This window comes from Accipiter gentilis, chromosome 6 (assembly GCF_929443795.1).
Source record: "Accipiter gentilis chromosome 6, bAccGen1.1, whole genome shotgun sequence".
Lineage (NCBI taxonomy): Eukaryota > Metazoa > Chordata > Aves > Accipitriformes > Accipitridae > Astur > Astur gentilis.
This window is the reverse complement of record NC_064885.1, coordinates 18,452,672-18,480,044: the sequence shown is the minus strand read 5'-3', so window position 1 is coordinate 18,480,044 and position 27,373 is coordinate 18,452,672. Positions and strand designations below refer to the sequence as shown.

The following is a 27,373-nucleotide window of genomic DNA, read 5'->3' as shown; positions in this document are numbered from 1 at the left end:
AACACAGACAATACAACTTCCTGTAACTACCAAAGACCTCTTACTGCTGTATGATTTTTAAATTTTTATTTTTTTTAAAGTAGTCACATGGACCCCATTCTATTCTGGTTGATTACAAAAGGATAACTAATAGCCTGATGGATTTTGAAATAAAATCCAGGAAAGCATTTAGACTCCCACACACAAGTCAGACATTTATCCATGTAATGCAGCAACACCTTCTACCTCAGCACTATGACTGACATTTCCTACAAAGGAAAACTTCCAGCTAAATAATAATCAGTACATCACGCCTGATTCCAGGGGAGCTCACCAAGAGAACCACTTGTGTTACCTGACTTTGTCTACAGTGAGCCATGGAGTTTAGAATCTAAAGCAAGATATTAGAAAAAGCAAACTTTCTTTTTGTCCATAATTAGTTACAGGAAAGCTTGAAACTCAAAACTTCTTGCCTTATTTCTGACAATCACCAAGAGGTTATTTTTCTGGAAGGGGCTCTGGCTGTTACCAAGTGTTCAAAGCTGCCTCTAAAATGAGGGGAGTTCTTACCAATATATTTAACCTTCGCAGCAAATAACTAACAGCCACTCATCACCAAGTAAGTAGGAGAGCAATACGCATCACGATGTCATTGCAAAATTAATCTGGGAAGAGGGAGAAAAATCAAACCATTACTGACCCACCATTTTGGTAGTACCATGGATACATTTAAAACAAGAAAGAAACCCCATATACAGACTTAAAAGTTCAGTACCCCATTCTTACAAGTGTCAGCTACAGTACAAACTAATACTTCACAGCAATAGACCCCCACAAGAACAGCAGCTACAGCAGAAACCCTCTAACCCAAGAATAATCAGCATCATTCTGAAGAACAGTATTTCGCCTTTATATCCTCCCAGATTCCAGCAACCCACTGCTTTGAGATTAGGAATTTTCATCAGCTCCAGTGATCTGCAAAAAAAAAAAATTAAAACAAAAAAAATCCCAAACCTATCACCTTGTAAATTAAAAGTGATCCCAGGATAACAGACCAGCAATTAGCTTGAGGTAAAATGTACTGAAAAACATCTGTCAATGGGATTCCTTGTGCATGGCTACTGTTTTAGAAGCTCAACTACTTGACTAAACAAGAGCAATAATCTCAAAAACAAAATGCTATTTCTGCAGATTGATGCAGTTACTGACGTTACATCTTCCTCTTCCACATGCATTGCTTTTCACAGGTACATTACACAGTAAGTTATTGTTATTTTTGAAGACCTACAATAAACGAAAATAGCTGGTTAGTTGAAGCTGTATAGTTCTGTCCCCCCCAAATATATATACTTTCATTTTAACATTAGTGTCATTTACAGCCACCCACACTCTAAAGAAATAGGAAAATTACCCACACCCCACACCTACTCAATTCTTTGCCTTCTGGGGAACACTTAAGACACCGATTTATAACAGCTTTCTACTCAAGGCCTCTCACCTCTGAAACAGCATTGATTTGGTATCAAGTAAATGCTAAAGCGTCGTGAAATTTTACATCTGTTCCATTTCTTTGTTTTAAGCTATAAAATAAAGAAATAAAAAACTCAAACCGCAGGAAATGCCTCAAAAGGGAATGAGGCAAAAGTGCACCACTGTTACCATAGTCTCAGGCAAGGCAACTTAGGGCAGCTTACTCCCCATTGGGAAGCCTTTACTACTGTTAGCCATTAAGAAACCTTACTGAGAAAAGTCACTTAACCTATTCAAATGTTTTGCTTTGCTTTGATCAATCACCAGATTTCATTGGCTTAAAGATACCTTAACTTAAACATACTGTACTGCTATCCAGCAACAGAATCTTTTCTAGAAGGATGTCACCAAAGACAGTAAGAAAAAAAAACACAATAAGCAACACAAGTCAATCTTTATTGAAAACTGAAGTATTAATACATAACAATCCTTGTTACAATAAACGTGCTTTTAAGAATTTAAATCTGAGCTCATCTACTCATTGAATTGCATAAAAAATAAAAAAGTATGAACTTTCACAATTGAACTGGCTCAGAATGGAATCTCCACTCTTTGTGTTGATGCAATAGTTCAATGCAGGAGTGAGTGATGCCTTAAAACTTATTCTGGAAGACAACATTGACCTAAACTTAAAAAAGTACCAATACAACTGTTCTTAAGACAGTTTTAAAAAAAAGTCATAAAAAGGAAACCTGTGTCTATTCCATAACAAACATGGAGAACTATTACTGGGGCCTCTTGTACTTCCATTGCATGCACTCACTTTTTCAAATCTTAGACAGGAGGGCAGCCAATAATAGCATTACAAAAAAAAAAAAAAAACACACTAACAAATCCATTCTACTTAAAACAAGTCTGTACAGCAGCCAGCTAAAAAAAAAGCTTTCCCAGTTTGCCTTCTAAGTGCCCAAAAGTCAACAGTTTAGAAAAGTCGTGTTCACTTTCTTGATGTTGAAACTTCAGAGCCCATAAATTGTTTACAATACTTTTTACAATCACAAATGGACCCTTACTACCTGTGGAATTCAGATGTTTCAGTGTTATATTCAATCTCCACAAGAAAAAGTTTCCTCTTCCCTCTCTTGTGTCTACAAAATACACCTTATTTGCTCTCAGCACCCCCACACACAGAGGTGTACACAGCCTGCTGAAGGAGTCCTCACTACTTCAGAGGAGATCTCAGAATTAACTTGATTCTTGGCAAGGCTTGATGCACAAAACTACCCTAACTTTGCTGCAGTTGTTCTGGTTAATTGGCATTGTACCTCATCAAATCTGAGGGTCTCTGCAGGAAGCTTAGAGTTGATAAAATACAGGATTAGAATGCTGACACTTATTGAGAACAATATGCATGAGCTTAAATCGTTGTGTCTTTTGAAGAGGTGTTCACAAATACTTTGACATGAAGATTAATGGATTGCTTTTGACACTCTGACCATGCTAAGGTCGGCCAGTGACACCTGCTGGAGAAGGCTGGATATGGATCATGCCCATTTCCTACCCACTACCGCACAAACCAAGTCCTGGGCAACTGCAAATTACCATTCAACAACCACAGCATCTGTCCTCTTTCCCACAAGTTCCAGCTGAAGCATCGCTATTGTTCATGTTCCTAAGATGGGAGGTTTCACATACATAGTATTTACTATTCTGGTATGAGTTTAAACCTAGAGTTAAGTGGTGGCATCGGATCGCTGTGCTTACCTATTCAAGCAAAAGTATGCTCTAAACCCAAATGAATGGTGTGTATAATACTGTGCTCAAGCACTGGGGAGTGATTCCAAGCCAATTCTGACCATCTTTTGCTCAGATACCTTAAGTGGCCTTACTACCCAAGTAGCAGTGAAGCCAGAACACTCCATGAAGAGTAGTCAACATTGAGTACCCTGGTATACAACTCTGTACCATGAACTATTCTCAGACAACACTAAGACACGGTAGTACTTACGGGGTAGTGGTGGTTTGTTGGTTTTTTTTCCCAGTGGATGAAGGAATACAAGGACGGACTTCAATAAAGGATTTTTTTCATCTACCACTGCATCTAAACATTTAAACTTGCATAGTACACCAAAAAAGCTTTCTTGAACAGCATTCCTGCACATCTGCTAGAAACTTCAAACAGAAGATGGTTACAACAAGCATAAGCAAGATCTACTAGTAGGTTCTCCATTTACCTTCCTAGTGTTTCATTAACCACCACACCACTGACTAGGGCTACACATTTTTGGTGCCAATTATCAACCATTTTTCTTTTGTTGCTGCTACATTTAAAAGACATTTTCATCAGTTGTTACTGACATAGGGAATACCTCAGTTTTTAAAAAATACTTTATCTAAACTCAACACCTGAAATTTTGATAAAAAAAATTTTCTTTCTTGGACTTCTCTTTGTTATTGCTGCAACAGTTATTTTCAGTTCCAGGTTTAAAGTAGTACTTTTTGTTTTAATCATATAAAGCTGCCATAAAAGTTTTTTGTTTGGGTTTTTTTTTTTGTGTTTTTTTTGTTGGTTTTTGTTTGTTTTTTTAAAGAGAAGCTTGATCTGAAATGTTTCTACTGCACTAGCTCTTTTCATTTGCTGAGGAGCTCTAGTGCAAACACATACTGCGTATTTATTTATAAAGGAATTCTAAATAGGGAATGTTATATAAAAAGCAGGAGAGAATGTTTCGTAAGACCCTCACTGTGTAAACGCCTATTTAATGATGTACAGTTTCCCCCGCCACAGTTTTATATCCATGCTTTCTACTATTTGCAACAAAATACCATTAAGATAGTTATATATACACATATTCCCCGCCCCCCCCCCCAGTCCCCCTGCACTGTGCTTTTGGTTACTTTCCATATCAACTACTGGAGACATGCTCCACCCTCCCAGTAGATTATAGTCAATCAAAACTGGAAGGTGTAGTACCTTTCAAAAAAGGTACAAGTTTCCCCCGGTGGATGAATCCCATAATGCAACTTAAAAAAAGTGCTCAAGTAAGTGAGACTGCCTAAATGTTACAGAATATTATACAGAGACCAATTCCAAGATGACATTTAGGAATCTGAAGTTAGAGCAAATATATACGAAGTTATATTCATTCCTTAACTAATCATCTATTGCAGCATTCATGAAAGTTCTTTCCTATGATTTTCAAAGCTTTACTTTATTGGATGATGAGACAGGAGACAGCAAAGCTTTAAGCTTGTTCTTTATAGCTTCTCCCCAACACAGGACTGTTCCATACCTCAGGTCTTTGTTAAAATCATGCTAAGACAACAAAATGTCACTCTCTAGTAGCTACAATGGACAAACGGCCTGTATTAATGTTCACTGTACTCTCTGGCACACCTGACTAATCAAAGCTGCAAATCTACTACACAAATGGAATTCTTAAACAGACTTGAACAAAGCAGTACAGATTCAAATAAGTTTGTCTGGGGTCATTTTCTGCTCCATATAAAGACATATGGAAATCCCTAAGCTGCAGTAAGTGCTCATGAGTAAGGTTTAAAGTACTTATTCCAACAACATAGCTATGTTCAAGGCATTAGAAATAAGGGGGCCATCCACTGACAGCGACTCATGCAAAATAAACCTAAACTTTATTAAACAAAACAAAAAAACAAAAAAGGGTCGTACAAAATATGGAGAGTGCTTACTGTAAAAAAACAGAGTTACTGAAGGCTCTAACCACCAATGGGTTATGAAGGTATGTAAGCCTCCCACCAGGGCAGAGTACTGGAATGGCAGCATTAAATCAGCACTGATGCCACCCTGAAGTAGCTGCCAAATCTGTATAGGAGCAGAACACCCCAAAACAAAGCGTAACTTAGATAGACAACTTAAAAAAAATTACTTCTGAATGGAAGTTAACCTACAAGAACAATACAGCCTGATATACCTCTGTGTAAACACTTGAAAGGGAACAACATTTTATAACCATTTACTGCATAATTTATTGCAGGCAGAATGTATCCAATAAAAGAAAATTGCATCTTTCTGGATCGCAAGCAAAGCAGGTTTAAGAGAAACCTTGATTTTATGTGCAATATTCAAATTTAAAAATTTAAAATCTCCCCCATAACAATTTTGGTATACAAATGGGTTCTAAGGCTAGCCCTTTATCCCCACAGCATTTGCTTTGAGGTACTTTTTAAAAATTGAAGTTGCAGGAAAGAATATCAGAAATGACTCATTGCAATGAAATGCTGATCTGCAGTCAAGTCTTATTTTACGTGCTTCCAAGTGCAATTTAGGAAGTAAAAAAAGAAAATACTAAGAAAACACATCAAAATGCTGTAACTAACAAATGGCTCCTACTTCAATTAGAAATATTTTCAGAAAAGAAAAAAGAACAGCTATTCGAAACCTCTATATTCTGGCAGCCCTACCACAGCATATCCATAGTCCATACTGCAAGTAACTAATAAGGAAGTTGTGTTAAAATGATTTGTTCCCCTTTAACGTACTCATCAGGCACACAAGCTTTCCTCAGAATAACATGCAGCTGAACTCCTCCTGTTTGTTGCAGAAAGCCCTAGCATTTCTTAAGTTTCAGGAAAGCAAGCTGGATCAACTGCACATACATTTTCAACTGACTACAACATTCTTTAGGAAAAACAGCATGGATTTCCTGAACTGAGAACTAAAAGAAAGTGTTTTTCTATCAGTCTGTGTGGCAGTCTCACTTTGACACATCTTGCATCATATGAAAGATAGTACTGGATATGTATCTCCCCAGGACATGCAATTCGTTCTGCAGGTGATGTCACTTCCTACTATTCCTAAGAGCCAGTTTTGCCTCAAGGAAGTTTGCTTTATTTACTGGCACACACAGCATTACCTTTCCCATTTCATTCTGATCCTTATGAACATCTGTGTAACACTGAATCCATATAATGAAAATGAAAAGGTACGAAGTAAAATAATCGTGTGCAGGATTTCTATAGCCTGTCTGACTCATTTTCCAGTCACTCCAATTTAGTAGTTGAATTTGAAAAGAATACATCACTTAAATAAAAATATGCCCCTTCTAAACTGGCAACTCCATCAACCTGAAAAAGGCTGAAGCACTTATCTAATGTATATCATGGTATTCTATAAAGAAACTCACTTTCATGATTCTACCTTTTAAGACCCTGCATATATTACAACAGTGCATTAGTGATACAAGTTGTAAAATACTTTTCGGTTCCTTTGGATTTGCATATGATGGTTTTTGCATCAGTCACTGCAGGTAGATTGAGCAAGCTTTGTTTTTGTGTTTTAACATGCATTCAACTAGATATGGATCAGAATAAATTTATACTCCCTTTTTTATCATTATAATTAGCTAAAAAATTGCAAGACAGTCCACAAAACAGGATTTGCTTTAAGACTAACTGCTGGAGTTCCAAGATGTAAGATATGCAGCACTGGAAAATCTTCAGTGATCAGGAATTAGTAGTGTTTAGCCAAGTGTTGAAAGCATTCAGAAGAAAAGTCCTGGTTGGAGGCATGAGGGCTTCAGCACCAACTTTTAAACCTCAATTTCTTGATTGCATATCTCCCATCTTCAAACCTACATTAAGACGGGGTAAAAAAAAGCAGGAAATATTCTCAATTATGTGAAATACTATTTGAGTGTGGCAAAACATTCTAACATTGCACACACCACATTAATACGCACACACAGCAGATGTTAAGTATTATATAATGCTACCCTAGCACTTAACCAGTCAACTGAAATCTATAGACTTCTAGGTTAAGAATTCACCACATTGATTTCCTCCTGTCATGTCCATTCTACCTTTCTGTCATCACTAGTCATTTTGTCTTCAGTAGAAGATGTAATATTAAAAAGATATTTTATGCTAAATTTAATTATCAGCAGTCATGAGTTCAGTCACAGCAAAACTCTCACTTTTTATACTCATGTAATATGACACTCCTGGATCAACTATTATATGTGAACCATTTCAGATCTGCAGATTGACATGTAGCATCACAGCAAAATGAGAAATGGCTGTTGCATTACTAACTCAAAGGGAATATAGTCACCTGTAATCACAGAACTCTGGACTGCTAACTGCTGAAACAGAAATCCAGAGAAAGTTAAAATAAAGTTAACTGTTGTAAACTAAATGGACTAAATGTCAGACAAACTGAACTAGAAATTTTCACAAGTCCTTATTTCAAATGAAGCTGTTCTCAATTTATGCTACCTACCCCCCCCCAAAAAAAAAAAACACACCCCAGAAACAGAAGTAAGGATCCCCAAAACTTTAGGCTTTGTGTCAGTTTGACACGTTACACTCCCAAAATCCCCAAATCCATCCGCCCTTACAGCAGATTTCAAAATTAAATTTCTTTTCTTGAAACCCATGATCTAAATTTCAGTCCACACTAGAAACAATTTTTCCATGCTGACTGCAAGAAGTATGAACTGATACTTACCTGAAACAGAGTGAATATATGAAATTAACTCAAGGTTGTATATTTGTTTCAGCAGCTTGTGAGAAAGATTCACCCTCAGAGCAAGGCAAAACACTTGCCTTGCCTACATATTTAGCCAATCAAAAACAAGACTACAAAGTTACACACATTGCTTCATTCAGGAACCATACTACTGCTGAATTCAACAATTACCAAGGAATCCAAAATACTGAATACATTTAGTCCCAGATGTATTTTAATACAGCAAACTTGAGGCTCATTCTTTCATATTCAACAATCATGAACCATGAAAATGATTCATGATTTCTGAAGATACAGACCACTGAAGAAGTCCCACTAGGCTTCTCTGCTTTGCAGGGAACAGCTATTATAATACACAAAAATTACTGCTTCTATTACTCAACTAGAATACTGTAGAAGTACCCCAGACAGCTTACCTTCTGAAAAATCTCCCCGAAAGAACCTGCAACACTGTCATTTATAAGAAAGATTAACTGCTTTCAATCTAAGTTAGTAACTTACACTGACTGCCAGGATGATCACCACTGTGGGGGCACATAACTATAGGTTGGTGTTCCTGGAGCCCGATATGTGGGCATAGTAACTGGATGAGGGGCTACTGGAGTTGGGGAATGAGTTGTCAACAAAGTACCTAGGATGAAGAAAACATTTTTTTCAGTAAGCACAAATTCTAGTACAGAGGGAAAAAAAAAAGGGCGGGGGGGGGGAAGAGAGTTAATTTTAAAAACAATTACAGCTTGCTCATCTTCTGATTTAAAGTTACCAGTATCATTTTGCACTCCAGCCTCAATCTGCCTTCAAACATTTATGCAAGGGGATCATTTTGATGTTTAGTCCAATGCATACAAAGATACTCATTACTCAAAAATAGCTCTAGCAGAAACCCTGCAACATAAGCATTATTCCCTGTGAAACTTTCCCACAGCAGTCTTTACATGCCATAAGACTATCTGATGGTAGACATAACTTGACTGATAAATCAGAATGCAAACAGGAACTGATTTATTATTACAGATAGGACTTTACAGATTAAGGGGCTTCAGAAACAAACAGGCTGAGATAGCAGGATCTTAACAGTCTTTCTCTACAGCACTTCGTTAACAAACACCTGGGATAAGCTTGCCCACGTATGAAATTCCAATGTTAGCTCAGTTGGTGACACAACTTCTCTAGTTTTGAGATTCCTCAAATTAAATGATAAATTTGACAAGATAAAAACCAGAATCTGAAAACAAGCTCATGGCTCTTGTTTTTAGATTACTCAACAGAGCATCCTTTGAGCAAATGCGGACACTTCTTCATGAGTTAACACTCACTGAGTAACAAAGCATGACACCCCCTCAGTAAACACCCACAGATGAGTCTAGATTATTGGTTAAACAATATTTTCTCCAAAACACTACCACTAAAAGAGGATGGCATTAGGAAGTAGACATTCCTAACCATTACCTGTGACACAGAAGACCTGCAGGTAGTGCAAACACATAAAATGTTGTATCTCAGTATACAAAGAAGGTCAGCAATATGAGGGGTGGGCTGAGAACACTGCATTTTCCTCAGCCTTAAGAGGTTGCTATTTTCAACTAGGCATAGAGAAATGTATTGTGAAGAGGAAGTCAGACTCTTGACACTGGTAAGATGAGAAGCAAAGGATGCAAAAGTAAGTGAAATTCCATACAGATATAAATAAAAACTATTTTACCATAATACTAACACCTGAAAAGAGGATATGGTATCGCCATCCTCAGAGATGATAAAAATATCACTGGCCAAGTATGCAACCTGATCTAGCTGGATCCACTTTGAAGACACTGGACTAAATGACCTACAGAAGCCTCTTCTAATACAAACAATTTTATGATTCTGCCAAGTACGCTTCTGGCATCACATTTTTGTAATGCAGCTGTGTTCTGTCTCAAACTGAAAGGAAAGCTTCATCAAGAAAACTTAAGGGTTGTAAGTTCACATACCTGCTGACATTGCCATAGTAGTCCCAGCCACCATCCCCATAGTCACACCATTTCCTCTTGGTGGTGGAATTGGAGCAGGATACATAGTTGCTGGCATGCCGTTAGGCTGCACAACTGTGGTGTGGTGAATTACGTGGGGTGGTGCTGCATATAAAGGCTGTGTGTAATAAGTGCCCTGCTGTTGGAGAAAAGAAGTAAATTAAGTAATTACAGTGTATCTGGTGGGGAAGATAAATGATGTCTTCTTTCATGAATGTATCATAAAATAAAAGCATTATTCTAAAGATGCAATGTATTTACAGAGCAGAAGCCAAAACATTCATTCCAACTATTCCAATTGCATTTCATTGGCAATTTTTTAACATTTAGCCCCTTTTTAAGGCATTTAGGAAAACATGCAAAGCAGGGACCTTTGTAGAACTCCAACGCTGACTGTACCTTCAACAATAAGGACTCATTCATCATTTGTTCCCTTTGTTTCTTGTCTTTTCATATATTAAATTATATGACAGAACTTCTCTCATTCCTTCACAACTTTTTATTCAGCTGATTTTAGTTAAAGAACCAAAGGTTTTTGACAAATCCAAATACACTAAGCAGACTGGATAAATCTTGTTACTTGCTTATTAATTCCCTTTAACTACTGCATACATGCCAGGCAAGTTTTCTCTATGCAAAAAGAGGGCCAACTTTTCCCCAAAATACTATGTTTACTTAAGTGTCTTAATTCTAGCCTTTCTAATAGTTTCAACAGTTTGCCTAGCATGACTTGGTAATTCCTGAATCACAACAGAGACTTCCTAAAAAAAAAAACAAATTAATGCAAGTTTATGACAATTTGTGACAAAATGAAATCAGGATGTGGTAGTTATAGCATCCAGCATGTATTTTCAACACTACTGGATCTAGTGTCTCTTCAAAGACTGAGCACCTAATCAGTAAGTGCAGAGTAACTGGCATGTGAGAGAGAATGTAAAAGTGCACACACACACACTCTGTAAATCACTGTATTAAGAATTCTTACTGCAGGCAGCTAAAAATCCTCTCCATCCATGAAGAAATAAATGTGGTCTGAAGTTAAGAGTTCAAGAAGAAATTACAAGGTAAACAAAATACTATCCAAAGAGGTTTTGGTTTTGTTCCTTCACCTGTGCATATGGATTCTGCTGTGGATAGGCACTTCGAACTGGGTACACAGCAGTCTGATAGGGATTTGGTGATGAAGAATACGGTGGCACTGCTCCACTAGTGGGTGAACAAGATACTTTATATGGGGTGCCTGGCGTATAACCTGAAACAAAGGTAAATCTGCATTAAAAACATGAAAAACAAGTGTCAGTACGCTGCTTTCTAAAGTCAGGGGTAACAATTTTTTCATTTCCAAATACCTTAATCTTCCTGTGAGTATTAGTCTCAATATCCAAGCACAAGTTCTATCATTTACATAATACTGATAACAATCTGATACTTGACTATGTCAACTAAGCATGAAAAGTTAACTGTATTTGCACAATTTGCTTTTCAAATCGATGGATATGGGATAAAAAAGTGGATTTAGATTTTTGTAGTAATATCATTAAATACTTGGATTTGGCATATTAGGCAGCATTCCTACATAGGAGATTTTGGCACATGTTAATATCAGCCCAGTTCTCAACACACCCCAAATTGTACTGGCAAAACATAGCAACAGTTAACTAACCTGCAGTTACCTCCTGTAGAAGATGATATAGCACAAGAGTAACAATTTCAAAAGTCAGAATCATGTGAAGAGCTCAAGATGGATTTTCAGAGAACAGAGACACAATCTGCAACCTCTACTTCAACTGACATTTATTCACATTTGTTTTCTGGCATTTTCTGAACTGGCTAAAATAAATATGAAAGGCTATACCTTTAAAACACATGCACTGTAAAGTTCATCGCAACTGCAAATTACACTTCAAAGGCACTTTAATATCTTTAAATCTTCTTTTTGTGTATTACATACATAGACATACCCTTAATCATCACTTAAGAATTATTTTTATACATTACAGTAAGACTTCAGGTGTCATCAGAAAGAATTCTGCATTCCTATTACAAGGCCCCAAAAATCAGTCTGCCTTGGAAATGTTGGGAAATGTTCAATTTTTACAGGGATAAGTAGCAACTGCTGGCTCAGACCCTGCCTAAAGACAGTTCTATGATTTCTCCAGCCCTCATCAGACGAGGTCTCAAGATAACAGAACAAAGGCTTGATGAGGCATGGAGGAGATATATGAAGAGCACCATTCCTGCTGCGCACTACACTCCCAAGATTATATTATGGCTTAATGGCCAGAGTGGGAATACAAATACCTTAGCAGCAGCATCCACCAGTAATGTCATTTAGGGTAGTAAACAACAGGCACAACCTATTCTGGAGAAAGCATCAAGGCCCTAGCCTGTGCTATGCTGAAAAGATCTTGGTCTCATGCAGGTCCACCACACTAGGAGATACAATTTCTATTTAGTTGGAATTGTACAAACTAGTACTAGGGCAACACAAGGAAGAAAAAACACTTGGTAATTATAGAAAACAAGAGACTAGAGATTAGGTTGATGTTAAAAACTGTCTAGAATGTGCTGACTTCAATATAGAGAACAGATCTGAAGCCATATAGCAGAGAGAATGCTGGCATTTGTGTTGTGAAAAAAATCAGACAGTGCAGACAGCATGATCACAGACAACCTTCATTCTTTTTGCAGAAGTCTGAGTTTCTTTCCAATTTCATTCCACCCTTCAAACCGAAAATTGTCATGTTAATGAAGAAACAGGTTTACTATGTTTTTCTTTTTTGTTAAATAGAATTTATCACCTTTAGGAGACACTAAAGAAAGCTACCACAGCACTTACTCTGAACTTGTTTTTAGAGATACTAAGTATTTGACGAATAGAGCATGCTGAGGAAGTAACTTCTATTTCTAGTATGGGGAGCTATTTGTGTTGAAAAACTCAGCTACAAAATGCTGAACACGAAGCATCACCACTGAACTACAACTATGTCCTCGGTCTAGCCCACTCTCATTCTAAAAACCTACTGATAGAGCTGCACAGGCAATTTAACTTTCATTCATGCAAAGTGGTACATCTGTACAAGAGGTATTCTGCCTTCCCATTTAATTTTTTTCCTCCCTTACAGGGATCAAAGACCTTAAAAGTAAACCACATAGTTTTCAAAAACACAGAAATTTATGAAAGATACCTGTAAAAAGGTACCCTTTCCAAACAGCAGTGGCACGGCACATTCAAATACCGCTGCGTGATGTGAACTTAAAAAAGCTTTGATTCTACAAACAAGCAGTTACATCAGAAAAGTTAAAAAATTAAAAATCCCAGCTGTTAGGACAAAGTACTTCAAGTTGTTATCTGCCTGAATTAGATGATCTGCACATTTTGAACTTTAGTTCATAGCTTAAAGAATAGCTAAAAATTAAAGCTACTCTTAGTTCTGAAATAAAAGCTTCTTTCTATTCAAGAGCAATAAAGACTCTAATAGTACTAGTTTTAAAAAAAATTAAGGACATTCAAAGATGGTAGATGACTTCTATACATCTTTATTCTTTCTTCACACAAAAGTGAAAAATTTCTTACTCTATCTTTGTTATATAGCAGGAGATATATTCCAAGATTAATCAATGCAGACTAATCTTGCAACATGATTAAGTCTAACAAGTCAAGAATCTTCCCCAGAAACCATAACCTCCTATTACAACACAACTGACACAGAGGAAAAAACCCAATCAACTGGATAAAAAACATCAGTTTCGTGATTTGGTAAATTAATCACATGCAGCTTATCTTCATCTTCCTGCAGTAGGATTTGCAGACGGCAAGCAATATTAAAACTGAACTACCTTTCAATTATCTGATCCCAGGATCAAAAACTGCAGCTACTCCTCAGCACAGCTGCAGGAATCCTGGAGCACAGAAGGCAGAGACACATCACTAAGGTAATCTCAACCGGGAAACTGAACGGCCTATTAGTAATACAAGCCAATAATAAAAGTCCGCATAGGGTTTTGATTCCCATGCTAAGAGTTATACCCCTGATGGGAACTGCTCTCCCTTGAACATCACTCTCAAAAAAGTTCTTAAGCAATCCAGTGCAAATGCAAGCTGGTATCCCTAGATACGATACTTGTACAGAGGCAATACCCTATCCCAGTTTTGTTGTTTTTTTTTTTAATTACTGGAACTTATAATATCCATCCGTTTCCCCACCTTAAATTCAAGGCCAAACACACTCCAAAATCAGTTCTGCACTCACTATGCCTCTAAGCAGCAAACTGAACATAGACACAGGCTGTACCAACTAGAACACTCCACAGTTCTAAGGAAAGCTACAAAGCTACACACTTTTAACAGGTTCTGCAGGCAAACATTTTAGATAACTTACTCTCTCTTGCCTCAGTAATTGCTGCCACACCCTTTTAAACACCTCCGGGTAGTTAATGAAATACCATACATCACAAACTTTGAACTTCAATACTGCAAGCAGGCTTCCACAACCTAAGCTTCCCAATATCAAGCAGCATCCTTTCCTATCCCTGTAAGTTACGTAAGGGCATTCATGGGCAAATTTGGCTATGTGCCATGTGTATCTCTGAAAAACTGGCATAATACATACAAGTGAAAGAGTTCCTGAAGATGGCCCAGACCTACATTAACAACGCAATGTAAGGAATTCCTTAGTATGCAAAATAACCACAGGGAGAATACTGTTCTATCAGATGTATGTTCCTCGTTTAAGTGGAAATTAAATGCTGCCAGTTTCTGGTTTGTTTCAAGCATTAGTACATCAAAATCATCTTCTATTAGTGAAAGCAGAACTACATGGAAACAACTTAGGTGAGTGCTTTGGCTTCTTGTGGGTTTTCCCCCCCCCATCTCCCTTTCCTAGGCTCATCACATTTCCTTTCCCTTAAGTGACAAGCATGCAAGTGCAGTTACCTAAATCCTCCGCCCAGTACCCACTATGGGCAAAACAGTTTTGCTCAGCAACCAGGCTTTCCAGACAATTAGTACATACAAAACAATTTTAAGGGCAGAAAGAACACAGCCAGCTGAACTTGGAAAGATGATTTAAGAAAAGGATGAAAAAGAAGAATTTTGAAGATAACAGAGAAGTAAAAACAGAATCTGGAAACAACCAGTAGGATGCAAAGCAAGCAGAATCACAAAGGAAGTAGCGAAGGGAAATGCAAGGCAATCCTCAAGTATCAGCCTGAAATATAGAAACAACAGCTCTTCCCTTCTCTGAAGGTGAAAGCAGTGTGAGTTAAGACAACGTTATACTCATTTTAGTTTATCAGATGATTCCTTATGAGTCATATTCAAAGTAATGTAAAACTTATCCCACAGTGTAAGTGCTGTTGTAAGCCCCTGCAGCTTTTCCTCATTCTTGGTTCTAACAACTTCCAAACTTCAGGTTACTGCTTTGACATACCTATTACACGTACCTGTTTGGAAGGTAGGATTTGCTCCAGGATACATATTAGGGGAATAGGCAGGAGCAGCCGCTGCATAGCCCATTGGGAAGCCAGCTAGAAGAAAGAGTATGTCAAAGTTATTTTCTAGACCAACTGTACCATCTAACCAGACCTTACTCTCAAAGATTCTCACTGTACATCTTTTAATTGAGATAAGCTAACAGATGGCCTTCAATAACACCCCCTCAGCTAAAACACTGGGCTCCTCTTCTCCCAAGCCACCTGAAGCTGAATGCTACATGAAGGGAACGGCTAAAGGAATCACAAGTACCATTCTCCCTTACATCCCTGTTTCAGCATATCTCAAAGTTGGCCAAGTAACTCTTAAGTTAGTTGGACAACAAAGTTTTGTGCAACTATCCAACCGCCCCACCCCACCCTGAGTTCCAAGTCAGAGTGACTCCGACTCTCCAGCTCATATACATCCCAAGTAGAGAGTACAAAGCAACCTGAGTAGTCCAAAATGCTTGTTATAATTGATAGATTTGTTATTACACTCAGGTATCAAACAAGCTTACCAGTTTCCAGCATGTACTATGACAGTTAACAGTAACAAGCAAGTCACTGAGGTATTGGCAAAATGATAAATAAACACTCTATAATAGAATACAAGAACTACAATTCATCAACATTGTGATATACTGACCTCCAACATAAGGCAAAAAACATCATTAGCAAAAGCTACAGTTACAAAATTTGTTTAGATTGTAGTAAGTGAAATTTCTAAATTAATCATAGCTATTAATTTTTCCAGGAACTTATTTGCATTATTCCAAACTGTAAAACTGAATAATGTCTGGTTTTAGAAAGACAAGAGTTACTACCACATTTTGTTGTCAACATAGAAAGACTTAAACTTCTTTAGATAAAAGGCAATTACCACTTGCATATTCAGTCAGGCTTAAAGCTGCCAGTTTTAAACTGCTATTCAGATTTGAAGGGTTTCTATTTCACTATAAATCCCAGAGTTCTTAGCAATTACTCGTAACAATAAAAGTTCCTTAGCTCAAGCCTATATATGCTAACCTAGTTTTGTGAAGCACACTGTAAACACATCAAGTGACATACACTTGGCACTACTATTTGGTGGTCAGCATAGATAAGACTAAGAAAAGCATTAGGCTTAAAAATCAAAGGTAAAAATAACATATCCAATTCATAACAACTTTTCAGTGTGTAAACAGCTCTGAAGTTTTCAAATTCACAAGCTGCTAGTGAAAAGCTTTAGTACAGCTTTACACTTTACTCAAACTGACTACACATCTGCAACATTATTTATGTTGTATACGTTTTCAGTCCTCTATTCTTTCTTCACAGGTTTAGCTCCATAGTAGAGGACTCTGAGCTGCTCAAGAAACAAGTAATTTGTGAAAAATGTAACTACAACAAGCAGCAGTTTTAGCTTCTACACAGAACTTTCACCCATATGAGAACATTTGGATATTGATTCCTTGCTACTGTAAACCCATCCAACAACCTCAAATAGGTTGTAGTACAATATAAACAGCTATTAAATATACAACAGCTTTAGAAACACAGTGCCTTTGACTAATATATTCCACCTAGCGATATGTTCATTACTTTCTATTACCATGCAACCCATGTAAATTCTATGATTCTGAATGGAGAATCTGCAGCTTTTAAATTAGGCAAAGAAGGGAGAATTAGTCATGCAACAGTTCTTTTAAAAAAAATCCTAAGATGCACGTCTACTTTTCATTTTAGAGAATGTGTTTTGTGTTTATCCCACAATCTTCAATCCTGAGCCAGGCAGCTCAGCAAACAATCTGTAACAGTCTAACACTTATTGACTAAGCTGAATTTAAGGGTCACAGTTGTGTGAACTGACTGACTGCTGTACGGAAGAATTTAGAGTGATCGACTTACAGCATGACATTTAAGGCACTTTTGTAACAATTCTACTTCAATTCCATATATTTTAGTTATGCTAATTTACAGCCTAGTGAAGACTGGCAAATATACAGTACTTACATAATTCAATATGTACTCTCAATATGTGTAATAGTAGAATAAAAGATTAGAAGTTGTAATGTTGTTTAAACTGAATCTACAATAGTATATCTTCCTAAGTAAATTAAGGTAGCCACTTAGATTAGTATAAACAAGAGCTTTGATGCAACGTGTAAATGGTTATAAGTACAAATGAAACCCTGGTTAATATGAATCTGTGTTTAGAAAATGAATACAGATAAAATTACAAAGTTATGTTTAAATAATTCATAATCTTTACCTAAAGCAAAAGAAAACCTTGAAAAAGCAATCTATTACAAATATAGAAATAGTTGTACTGTAACTGATATTAATTAGTAAACCACTGCTGCATGCTTTATTATAAAATTACTATAGACCATATAACTAAGACAGTTAGAGAATAGTTAGAGAGAATAAAATCATCCTGTGGGGCTTATGGTTATGCAGCATCAGGGTTACAATTTATTACTGCACCATTTCAGTCACTCAATAGACTTTAAAACATTGCAACATAGTTTGTGTTTTCCCCTTATACATACTGTAGAAATCAAGAAAGGTACACTAGTCTGAGGAAAAAATTTAAAGTACCTGAAAAGCAAAAATAAAAACTAAATGGTTTTTGAGATGATCAAGTCAACAGTAAAGAAAACTCATTTATGCACCAGTATTTAGAAGAAGGAACATAGAAAACTGGAACAAGAAAATAGGAACTCCAGTATACCACCTAAGCTGAAAAACAAATTTAAAAGCTGTAAATACCAGTAGCAAAATATAGTACAGCTACTAAGAATATAAACAGTAACAGTGCAGAATGATTTCTAGCTCCCAACATAGACACCAACTAAATCACAAAACAGCCTCCCTGTAAAAGCTACAGAAGTTTAATTGGTTATGATTCAGCTCAGATTTTATGTAAGACCCTCCAGCCTCTCTAAAGATGGAGTAATTCCCTTACCCCGCAGATATCAGAAAAAAAGACTTCATCAAGACATACTGCTTGAAATGCCTCAGAGGCACACAGCCTTTCTCTTCGGTCTTCCTGGAAAGTTCTGTCCAAATCTAATTATTGCCTTATCTAACTTCTGAACTACAGGGACATCAGAAATGAAGCCTGCTCACATGCACATTAGGAGATGAGGGGGGAAAAAACCCTGGTGAGAAACTTGCAGCCAAATGAAAAGCAGAGAAAGCAAGAAATACATTTAGTTTCTGTTTTAAAAACATTTTTTGGACATTTTCTTGGTACCACCTTTGATGCTGTGCTTCAGGCAGTCATAAAACAGATAGTATGAACAAGAAATAGAGGATAGAAAGGTTAACAGTGCCAACCAACAGCAGAAATAGACTGACTCCTCTTCTTGCAGGGTGTATATATTAGAGCTCCTAAAATAAGCTGCTTTGGAAGAGATACTGAAGTTAGAAATATAACAAAACAACTAACATCACTCGTGAAATTTTAAAATTGAAAAAACCCACCCAAATCCCAAAACAGATTACCATACATGAAGCCATTCGTAAGTGCCTATTTTTTCTTGATTACAAAGATTGGTGTAACTGAAGCTCATTAAAAAAAGAGTTACTTACCTGGATAACCAATTCCTTTGGCATTTGCATAGGGCACCCCAGAAGATCCAGGGCTATACACAGGATTCATGATTTCAGTAACTGAATTGGGGGGGGGGGGGGGGGAGAAAAAAAAAAAAGTGTTTACTCAAGTATAGGAAAAGCTTGGAATCTCAGCAGCTAAAATGGAACTAGAAATGGGGGAAAAAGCAGCAATTCCACTACTCATCAACATTAAAACTGTAGCTACAAGCAAGAGAGTCACTGCATAAACAAGTTTCAAAGCACCAGAACCCTCAACCGGCTAGAGAATGTCTCAGGAATGAAACATTCTCCGTTATGGAGCAGGCTTTCAAAATATTTCCATCCCTAGGAGTTCCCCCATGGCACGCAAATCCATAACCCACTGCAGGAGTTGCCATGTGTTGGACTTCTCCCCCCATGTCATCCATCATCTATCCATCACTTGCCATCTATCTACCATCTATCAGTCTTGGTTTCTTCCCATTTCTTTCTTGAAGCATCTAGCCAAGGGATGCAAATAATTATGGTCTACTACTACTGGCATTTCACGTCTGGGATTCCAGTCCTTTACCAGCACTAAACTCATCAACTGTCAACAGCCCAAGTATTACAGAAGTAAATGCCAAAAGACTTTCTGTATTAGACAGCTAGCTCACATTTATGTATTTGTTTACTTGCTGCTAAGTTCTTCAGAGCCTATGACAACCTGACAGTTAGGTCCAGTCATTTCTGAATTATGTATTCACACACCAAAGGGCACCCATAGCTAGCATCACTGGCAGGAATAAAACCAAATCCCTAGTTTTAAAAATTATTTTGTACATAAATGCCAAGGAAAATAAAATGGCACTGAAGATGCTTCTCAAGTTTTTCTAGTATGCCTATGTACTTCTAGGAATATAAATCACTGCATCACAGGTCACAAGAAAGCCTGCCATGTGCCTCTTAGAAGAGTACAGTTCGCAACTACTTTTCTAATACTTTAGAAAAAAATCCCCATATTTTAACCCCAATATCTTCAATCATCTGATTTTCTGCATATATTTACAAGTTTACCACTTCTCTTCCTGCAAGTGCCCGTTTTGCACTACAAATAGCCTCTGACAGCAAGAGAGAGGAAGGCACACTGTGAAACCAGACTTTCTTCTTAACTGTTAATATCTGGTTCTTCAGTCACTTTCTCTTCTACATCTTGAGATGCTGTCTTACTTAAAGAAATAGTGTGTTAAGCAGCTTAACACAGTTTAACAGAATTTTGTAAATAAAGTTTATGAAGCAAAAGAGTCATAATTATGCATGCACTACTTTAGTTACAGAGTATTTTATGGTAGGAATCTGAGTTAAGTTTATGAGTATAGCTGCAGTGATAAACCTACGTTAAGAGACTGTATAAAGCATAAGTTGTTTGCTTTTTAAAGTAACACTAAAAACAGCTCTGTGCCAAGAGTTTTAGCAGCACCTGGTACACAACAGAAGTAAAAGAACCATTTGTGCAAAATTAGGAAATCAGAAAGTGCTGTCAGAAAGTTTATCATCAGGTTTCACAAAACACTCAAACTCAATGTAAGAAGAGAATTACGAGATTCACCAGTTTCTTGGACGTTCCCCCTCCCACACACACTTAGCAATAATACCAAATTAAATAGAATTGTTTTTATTTTTCCAGCGTCATACTTGATCACATATCAAGACAAATGAGTCCATTAAGAATGAGTTAAACAAACAACCTGCCACTTACACTGCTTAGTATGAGGAAAGTTGCCCAGAGCAGCATGTTTTAACCACCTGACCAACATCAAAAGAAGCAGTTTGACACAAATCTCTTTGGAAATGTTCTACAGCAAACTAGTCATCTTCAAGTATAAAGGATCTGAAGCCCCATGCAGTTTTAGTAGCGCTAACTCTGCTGCTCCATAACTAGCAGGCATATTTTGCTGGACTAGCATTTCACTGTAGCAAGACTGTTCTTTTCTCCCATATTTCCTTCTGCGTATTCTCCTTTCTAAATAAGGACTCTTATTTCCTTGAAAACTTCATCTGTTCCCTTAATATCTCCCTGCATTTCCTTCTCATTTGCATGTCCACTCCTCTTTCAATGTTGATTTTGTCACATTTTGTATCTAAACTTACCAAACCCGTAAGAGGTCTAAGCTTCACTTCAGTCTCAGCATTTCCGAGTTGTGGGGTAAAAGCCTGAAGAGAGGTGGATATACACTTCCACTCAAATATAAACAGCACTCTCCCACACCCCCATACCCCTACAAATACTCTGCTCCTCCTTGCAGTCTCTGCAGCAATTAGGAGGAAAGAAGACCCTGTAACCCTCTCACCATTCTGCATGGTGAATGAGAAGAGAGAAAGAGGACGGGAAAGCCAGTAAGAGCATTCTGCAAGTTATTTGGGGGAAAATAAAACAAAAAAACAACTATTAGAAGTATTAGTAGTCAATAACTGCAGAAGAACACAAGGACATATGTTCTGGTGGAGGACTTAAACAGAAGCCATACAAAGCCGAAAAGGTAAAGAAAATTAATAGAAAAGGTCAGAAAACTCAGACTTGATCTCAAAGGAAGTACAGATTAAGAGAAAGGAATTCCACTTAAGTAAGGCGAAAAAAACCTATGGTACCAGGAGCCTGCAAGCTGCCTCTTACTGGAAACAATGCCAACTTCCACTTCAAATGCATCCATACTTTGAAATTCGTGTGTGTACACACACATATATTAATTCAAATTTGGTTGAACAGTTATGTACTTTCACCACTTCTGCTTTCACACTCTAGCTTTCACCACTGAAACACAAGCAGAAATCCACCAGCATACAAAAAGTGCTTACAGTTTTTGTAATGCAGACAAAACTTCAGATCACCTCTAATTAAAAATAATTATTTTCAGGTCTTCTCTGAAGGACCCAACATGGATAAGTATAATTATATAGTATTACCCAGTGGTTGCAATCATCTCAACTCTTACATAATTTTACTTGGAAGGATATCTGTTATATTGAAATATGGAACCTTGCAGTCCACTTCCCTGTAATGCTTAAAGTCCACATCAAACGCTAGGGAAACCAGTATAAAGTGAACCCAAAGAATAGTGGCTTTCAACCTTTTTGTTGACATCCCCTCCAAAGCATTCTCATGTTAATGTATATGTAAATAAGTGTCTACTGTGCATCATCTGTATATAAATTGCACAGAGCCAAATTACAGTCAACTAATTCTTTCAGCTGAAATGAAGGTAATCATACTTATTAAAAATGCTCCGATTAGAGACTATGCAAGCATGCTTGGGAAGCGCAAATGCTTCACCTTTCATTCTTGCCAAAGCCAAACAATCAAACTCAGTTTTGATCAAGCCTGTTAAATCTCATCTCGGTACAGATACCAGAACAATCATCCTCCTCTTAAATCCACATTTCAGGAAACTGAGCAAAGGCCAGCCGCTGCTAACGTTGAAGCTCTAACAGTCCGAATTAGATACTCTTTTGCATATGGCTTTTCCTTGCTCAGAATGAGCATGTTTCTAGGAAATTCTGCTTTTAAAAAATCATTTTACAGAGATGCATGCAAAAAAACACAGACCAATGCAAATACTATAAAACAAACTGTACATTCCTTTGTAATAGATGTATTTTCTTACTATTTATTTTCAAAGTTGTGCAGAAATGCTATCAGAACAAGACCTACTGAATGCCACTTTGTGCTCATTTTATGACAATTCCATCACAAGAGTTGAGGAAGAATCTCCAAGTACCTTGCACACTATTGTGGTCCACTAATGCTTTCACTCTTGGAACTTAAGCAGACTCACAGTAAGTCATTATAGTATTTAACATCTATCCACCCTGTAATACTTCTGTGATGCTGTTTGTAATGAAACTGTAGAAACGACCCAGTTTCTACTTACATACAATTCTTTAACAAAGTTAATTATCATCAATGTTCTACGTTTTACCCATTTGATTTCCAGTCAAAGTTTAACAGAAGTAAAATAAAATTCCTAAATGCTTGGTAGTTCATAATGTAAAAAAAAAAAAGTCATTTCCACTGCTAAGTAACAAAGAAAATAGTTCAGGACACTTCAGCTCTTCAAATAACTGACAATGATTAAAGTCTCAGTTGCATTATGTTCTGTTAAAACTTCAGCCACCAAAAGAGACTCTTTGATGCAAATCCTAGGCCACATAACAGGCACTTTTGTCACGATGACTTTAAAAAAAGGGGCTCATATCAGAAGGCATTCAAACTTTCATAAAGTCTGACAACACATCCTACGCTGCATTGGTATTTGCAGGTAGCGCACACTTCATTTCTTCCACTCATCCAAGACCTCAAAAAAGGTCACTGAATTTTACCAGCAAGCAAGTATTACCCCTGTTCAAAACAGGGCACAGGTTTATGGTAGTCCATGATTGAAGCCAGCTGGAATCAATGCTTACACAGAACTGTGATGCTTCTGGCAAGCAATCTCATTCCCTGTGCTGGAACAGCACTGGCACTCTAACCCCCCAGTAAGTTAGATCAGCTAAGTCAGTTAGCAGAATTCTGGGTTTTGCTGGAGTTTTTTGGGCAGAGGTTTGCTGTGTTTTCTTCCTACCAGCTTGAGAGAGCTGAGACATCACCAAATAGCTAAAACAGCACCAGTTCCAATACAAGGAAGGGAGCAGGACTGGACAGTGCCAGTACAAATTGAGGTTGCAGAACCACAGCCTGGAAAAGGACAGCTTTGCCCAAAGTTCACATATAAAGTAAAATACAAAGCTGGAAACATCATTCATATGCAAGTCTTCCTCCCCTGCTCAAGTTACAAGATGTTCTTGTCATAAAAGAGAAAGAATGAGACACCTGCAATCAACCTTCTATGTTTTCTATGCATGCAATTTTTTATTTTTTTTTTTTTTAAGACTACAAAGGAATAGAGAAGTTTAGACTTTTTAATCCTTTCTAATACAATTCCCATCTGTAAGCCTATTTTACTAGCGGTCTGTTGTTACTTTTTCTGTGTTGAAATACACATACATTAAAACCAATACTACTTGCACCCAGTATCAGTAAGGACAGGGACAATATGATTATATATTAAAGACTCAACAGAATTAGTTCTATATGTTCTTCACAAGAAGAAAACCTATACCAAAAATTTAATGCCAAGATCCTGCTCGTGAGCCAGCTTCATCTGTACATTAGTGGCATTGCTCTATTCTCCCAAAACCTGAGAACATTACCAAAACGTTTTTTCTTAAAAAAATCCCTACTACCTATGGAAAGATCAAACAAATGGCCCAACATTTCTCAAAGCCTACAATTTCTGTTGTTGCTACTGCACAAGGGGATAAAAGCTGTCAGCTCCCATCCTTGCATCTCCTGCATAACTTTGAGATTGTGTATATTCTTATTTCAAAGAACTGGAGTAGTGCAGCAGAATCACCAAATCCTCACAGTAAGAATCTTAGAAGACCATCTGTTGCCAAATTTAGGGGAAGTTAAATCAACTATAAGAGACAGGAGAGAAAAAAAAAAACCACAACAAACAAATAAAGGAAGAATAAAACTTCACTACATCAAGGAATCATATTCACAACTCTTTAGTTAAATCCTGAAGCTCTGCTTCTTGGTAAATTTTTATCCTACAAAGCATTTTTTCATTAAGTTAATTTTCAGTTTATTCCACATTTCTTTTTAAAATAAGAAGAAACTGTCACAAGTTCCAAATTGGGACAGAATCTCCGAAAGCCTCCTAATCCCTCCTCCTTTTTAACCTGAAAGTTAAAGCACATAATTACTATCCCAAGTGTACAGGTTGGGAAGCGTGCATTATATGAGCCTGGGAGTTTTATGACACTAACAATTAGACAACATACAGTAAAATCACATTAGAGCAGACAGGAAGTCTAGTCAAATTAGGTAACGTGCACACTACTACTGAACATCTAAGAAAAAACCGAGTCCAGGTCTTCTCATGCTGAGAGCTGTACACCCCCCCTTACTCAAAACCTAACTTTTTATGTTTCTCAGGGCATGGATTTTGTCATTTGGCTGGTGTTTACAGTTTGGCTCCAAACGTTCCAGAAAGGCGCTGAAAGCGCACTTTGCACCAGGCCTCTTCTTTTTATCTCACAACTCCTCCTAGAAGCTACAGACAACTGAAAACGTACTCCTTCCTCCAGCTCACAGATATAAAGGTAACGGGGCAGATACAACATGCAAGCCACACACAGCCTTTTGCGTGCAGTTGAAGCTTACTATTTATTTGAAAATCCACCTGACCGATCCCCTCATGACGCTATGGCGAGTTTTTGTGAAGTTACCAACTACATCAATAAACCAGCACGAACAGGCCTCCCAATGCCTTCAAAAGCAACCTACTCCATAAAGGTAACCTGAGCTCCCGGCAGCGACAGAAAGCAGCAGGGGACGAGACCCGGCGCGGCCGCGGGCCCTGCCTACGCCGGTGCGGCGAGGCGGCGGGTAACCAGCCGGCTGCCCCCTCGGCGAGCCCGTCACCTGCCAGCGCTCGCAGGCCGTTTCAGACACCTGTTACGGACAGCCCTCCGAGCCCCCGAGCGACGCTGAAGGTGACTCGCTGCCCCGCCTGGCGGAGAGCGGCGCGCAGCCGCTCGCCGGGCCGCGGCGCTCCCCCGGCATCAGCCGCAGCGGTGCCCGCACCGCCTCGGCGGCGGAGGCCGGGGCCCGCCCTTGATGGCGCCGGGACCCGGGATGGCGCCGCCGCGGCCCCGCCGCCGCAGAAGGGGCGGCCCGGGTGGCTGAGGGCGAGCCGCCAAGCGGCGCGGCGCGGCCCGCCCGAGAGGCCGGCGGCGCAGGCCGCGGACCAGGCGCCGGGCCCGGGCTGCCTTACGTAACGGGCCCGGCGCGGCGGAGAGGAAGGAGCGGCTCCGGAAGCCGGCACCACCCGCGGCGGCGGGCCTGACACTCACCGGGCTGCGGCGCTTCGTGGTGGCGGCCCGGCCGTCGCTGCCTGTCTCGCTGCGTCCGTGTGTGTGTGTGTGTGTGTGTGTGTGTGTGTATGTGCGTCCCTACGTGCGTGCGTACGTACGTACGCGGGTGCGGGAGACGGCGGGCGGAGCCGGGCGGGCGCAGCCTGCGCGGGGGCGGGGGGAACGCAGTGGCCGCCGGGCGACTCCGGCTGCTGCGCGCCCGGCCGCACCGAACAACTGCGCACCGACCCAGCAGCCGACGTCACTTCCACGGGGGAAGGGGCGCGCGGCACCTAGCCGAGGGGGCGGAAGAGCGCCGTCACGTGCACGGAAGCCCCCGGGCGCTGTCCCCCCTCCCCCCGCAGCACGTGACCCCGCCTGCCCGCCGCCGCCATTAGCGCCGGCGCTGAGCCGTGTCCCCGGGCAGCACCCGCGGCCGTCCGTGGAGCTGGGCTTGAGCAGCGGCGGGGCTGGCGGAAGGGCAGAGGGAGGTAAAGCGGGTCTCACCTCCCTCCTGGGGGGCGGGGAGAGCCTCCGGCCAGGGCTCTCCCCTCCCTCTGGGGGCCCCGGCCCCGGGGGTGGAGCGCCTCGCGCCTGCTGGACCCAGCGACGCCGTTCCGCCCGGCAGCTTGGAAGGGTTCCTCCTGCGGCAAGGGCTTCGTCCGTCGCCAGCCCTCCCGGCTGCTCGGGGTCGGGCAGCCGATGAAGCCGGTGGAAGGGCCCGGCCGAGCAGCCGCACGGCCCCGGTCCCTGCCGGAACGGGGATCCCGGGGGGTTTGGCCGCCTTCCAGACCCGCGGCGCGCTCTGCCCACAGAGCTGTGGCAGAACGGAGGAGCTGAAGATCGGTCTAAACTGAAAGTTGGGAGGAAAAAGATAGACGGCTTAAACAGAACCTCCAAGAGTGCCGGTAGCGAAGTAAGGCACCTGGACGGTACTTCTGTCAATGCGGTAACTCCTCCTGAAAAGTCTTACTTTTCCAGTAGTTTTTGTTTGCTCAGAGCTGGGAAACGCATGAAACTTTTCTAGAAATCTGAACTGTACTCGGCACAACACTGAAACAGATAAGCAAGCCAAGCTTAAGATTTTGCGATTTTAGGTGGGGAGGCTTTCTAACTTAACTCTCCATCCTCCAGCTGATGGGTGGAAGCCAACCTTGCAACTCTTAGACCTAACTGGACCTGTCAAGGTCACGATTTGATCTGCAGACAAAACATGCAGACTTCTCATCCTAAAAGACCTAGAATTAACCTTTTGATAAAGCACCAAGTATCTCCCAAGGATGCGATGAGATAGGAACATATGTAGATTAAGTTTGCCCAGAGATGGTGGACATTACTGAACGTGCAGAAAAGAGACCAGAGTGACAGCCATGCAGAATTCCTATGGCTAGTCCTTAAAAAAATGACACGTGAAGCTGTA

General features: G+C 39.5%; 1 protein-coding gene across 3 annotated transcripts; it reads right to left on the bottom strand.

Annotated features, from left to right (window-relative positions):
- Positions 1 to 54: 54 nt before the first annotated feature.
- Positions 55 to 26,240, bottom strand: FAM168B (family with sequence similarity 168 member B). 3 transcript variants are annotated; one of them, XM_049802650.1, is made up of 8 exons: positions 25,954 to 26,240; positions 19,015 to 19,095; positions 15,409 to 15,492; positions 11,073 to 11,215; positions 9,925 to 10,102; positions 8,456 to 8,585; positions 7,538 to 7,568; positions 55 to 7,058 (listed from the first exon to the last, which is right to left on the bottom strand). In XM_049802650.1, exons 2-6 carry the CDS (start codon positions 19,082 to 19,084, stop codon positions 8,473 to 8,475), a joined length of 588 nt encoding a protein of 195 aa, XP_049658607.1. In that variant the 5' UTR covers positions 19,085 to 19,095; positions 25,954 to 26,240; the 3' UTR covers positions 55 to 7,058; positions 7,538 to 7,568; positions 8,456 to 8,472. The 3 variants fall into 3 exon arrangements, with proteins under 3 accessions (XP_049658607.1, XP_049658608.1, XP_049658606.1); XM_049802651.1 differs by lacking the exon at positions 7,538 to 7,568 and having other exon boundaries at positions 9,925 to 10,099; positions 25,954 to 26,239; XM_049802649.1 differs by lacking the exon at positions 7,538 to 7,568 and having other exon boundaries at positions 25,954 to 26,231.
- Between the last annotated feature and the right edge of the window lie 1,133 nt (positions 26,241 to 27,373).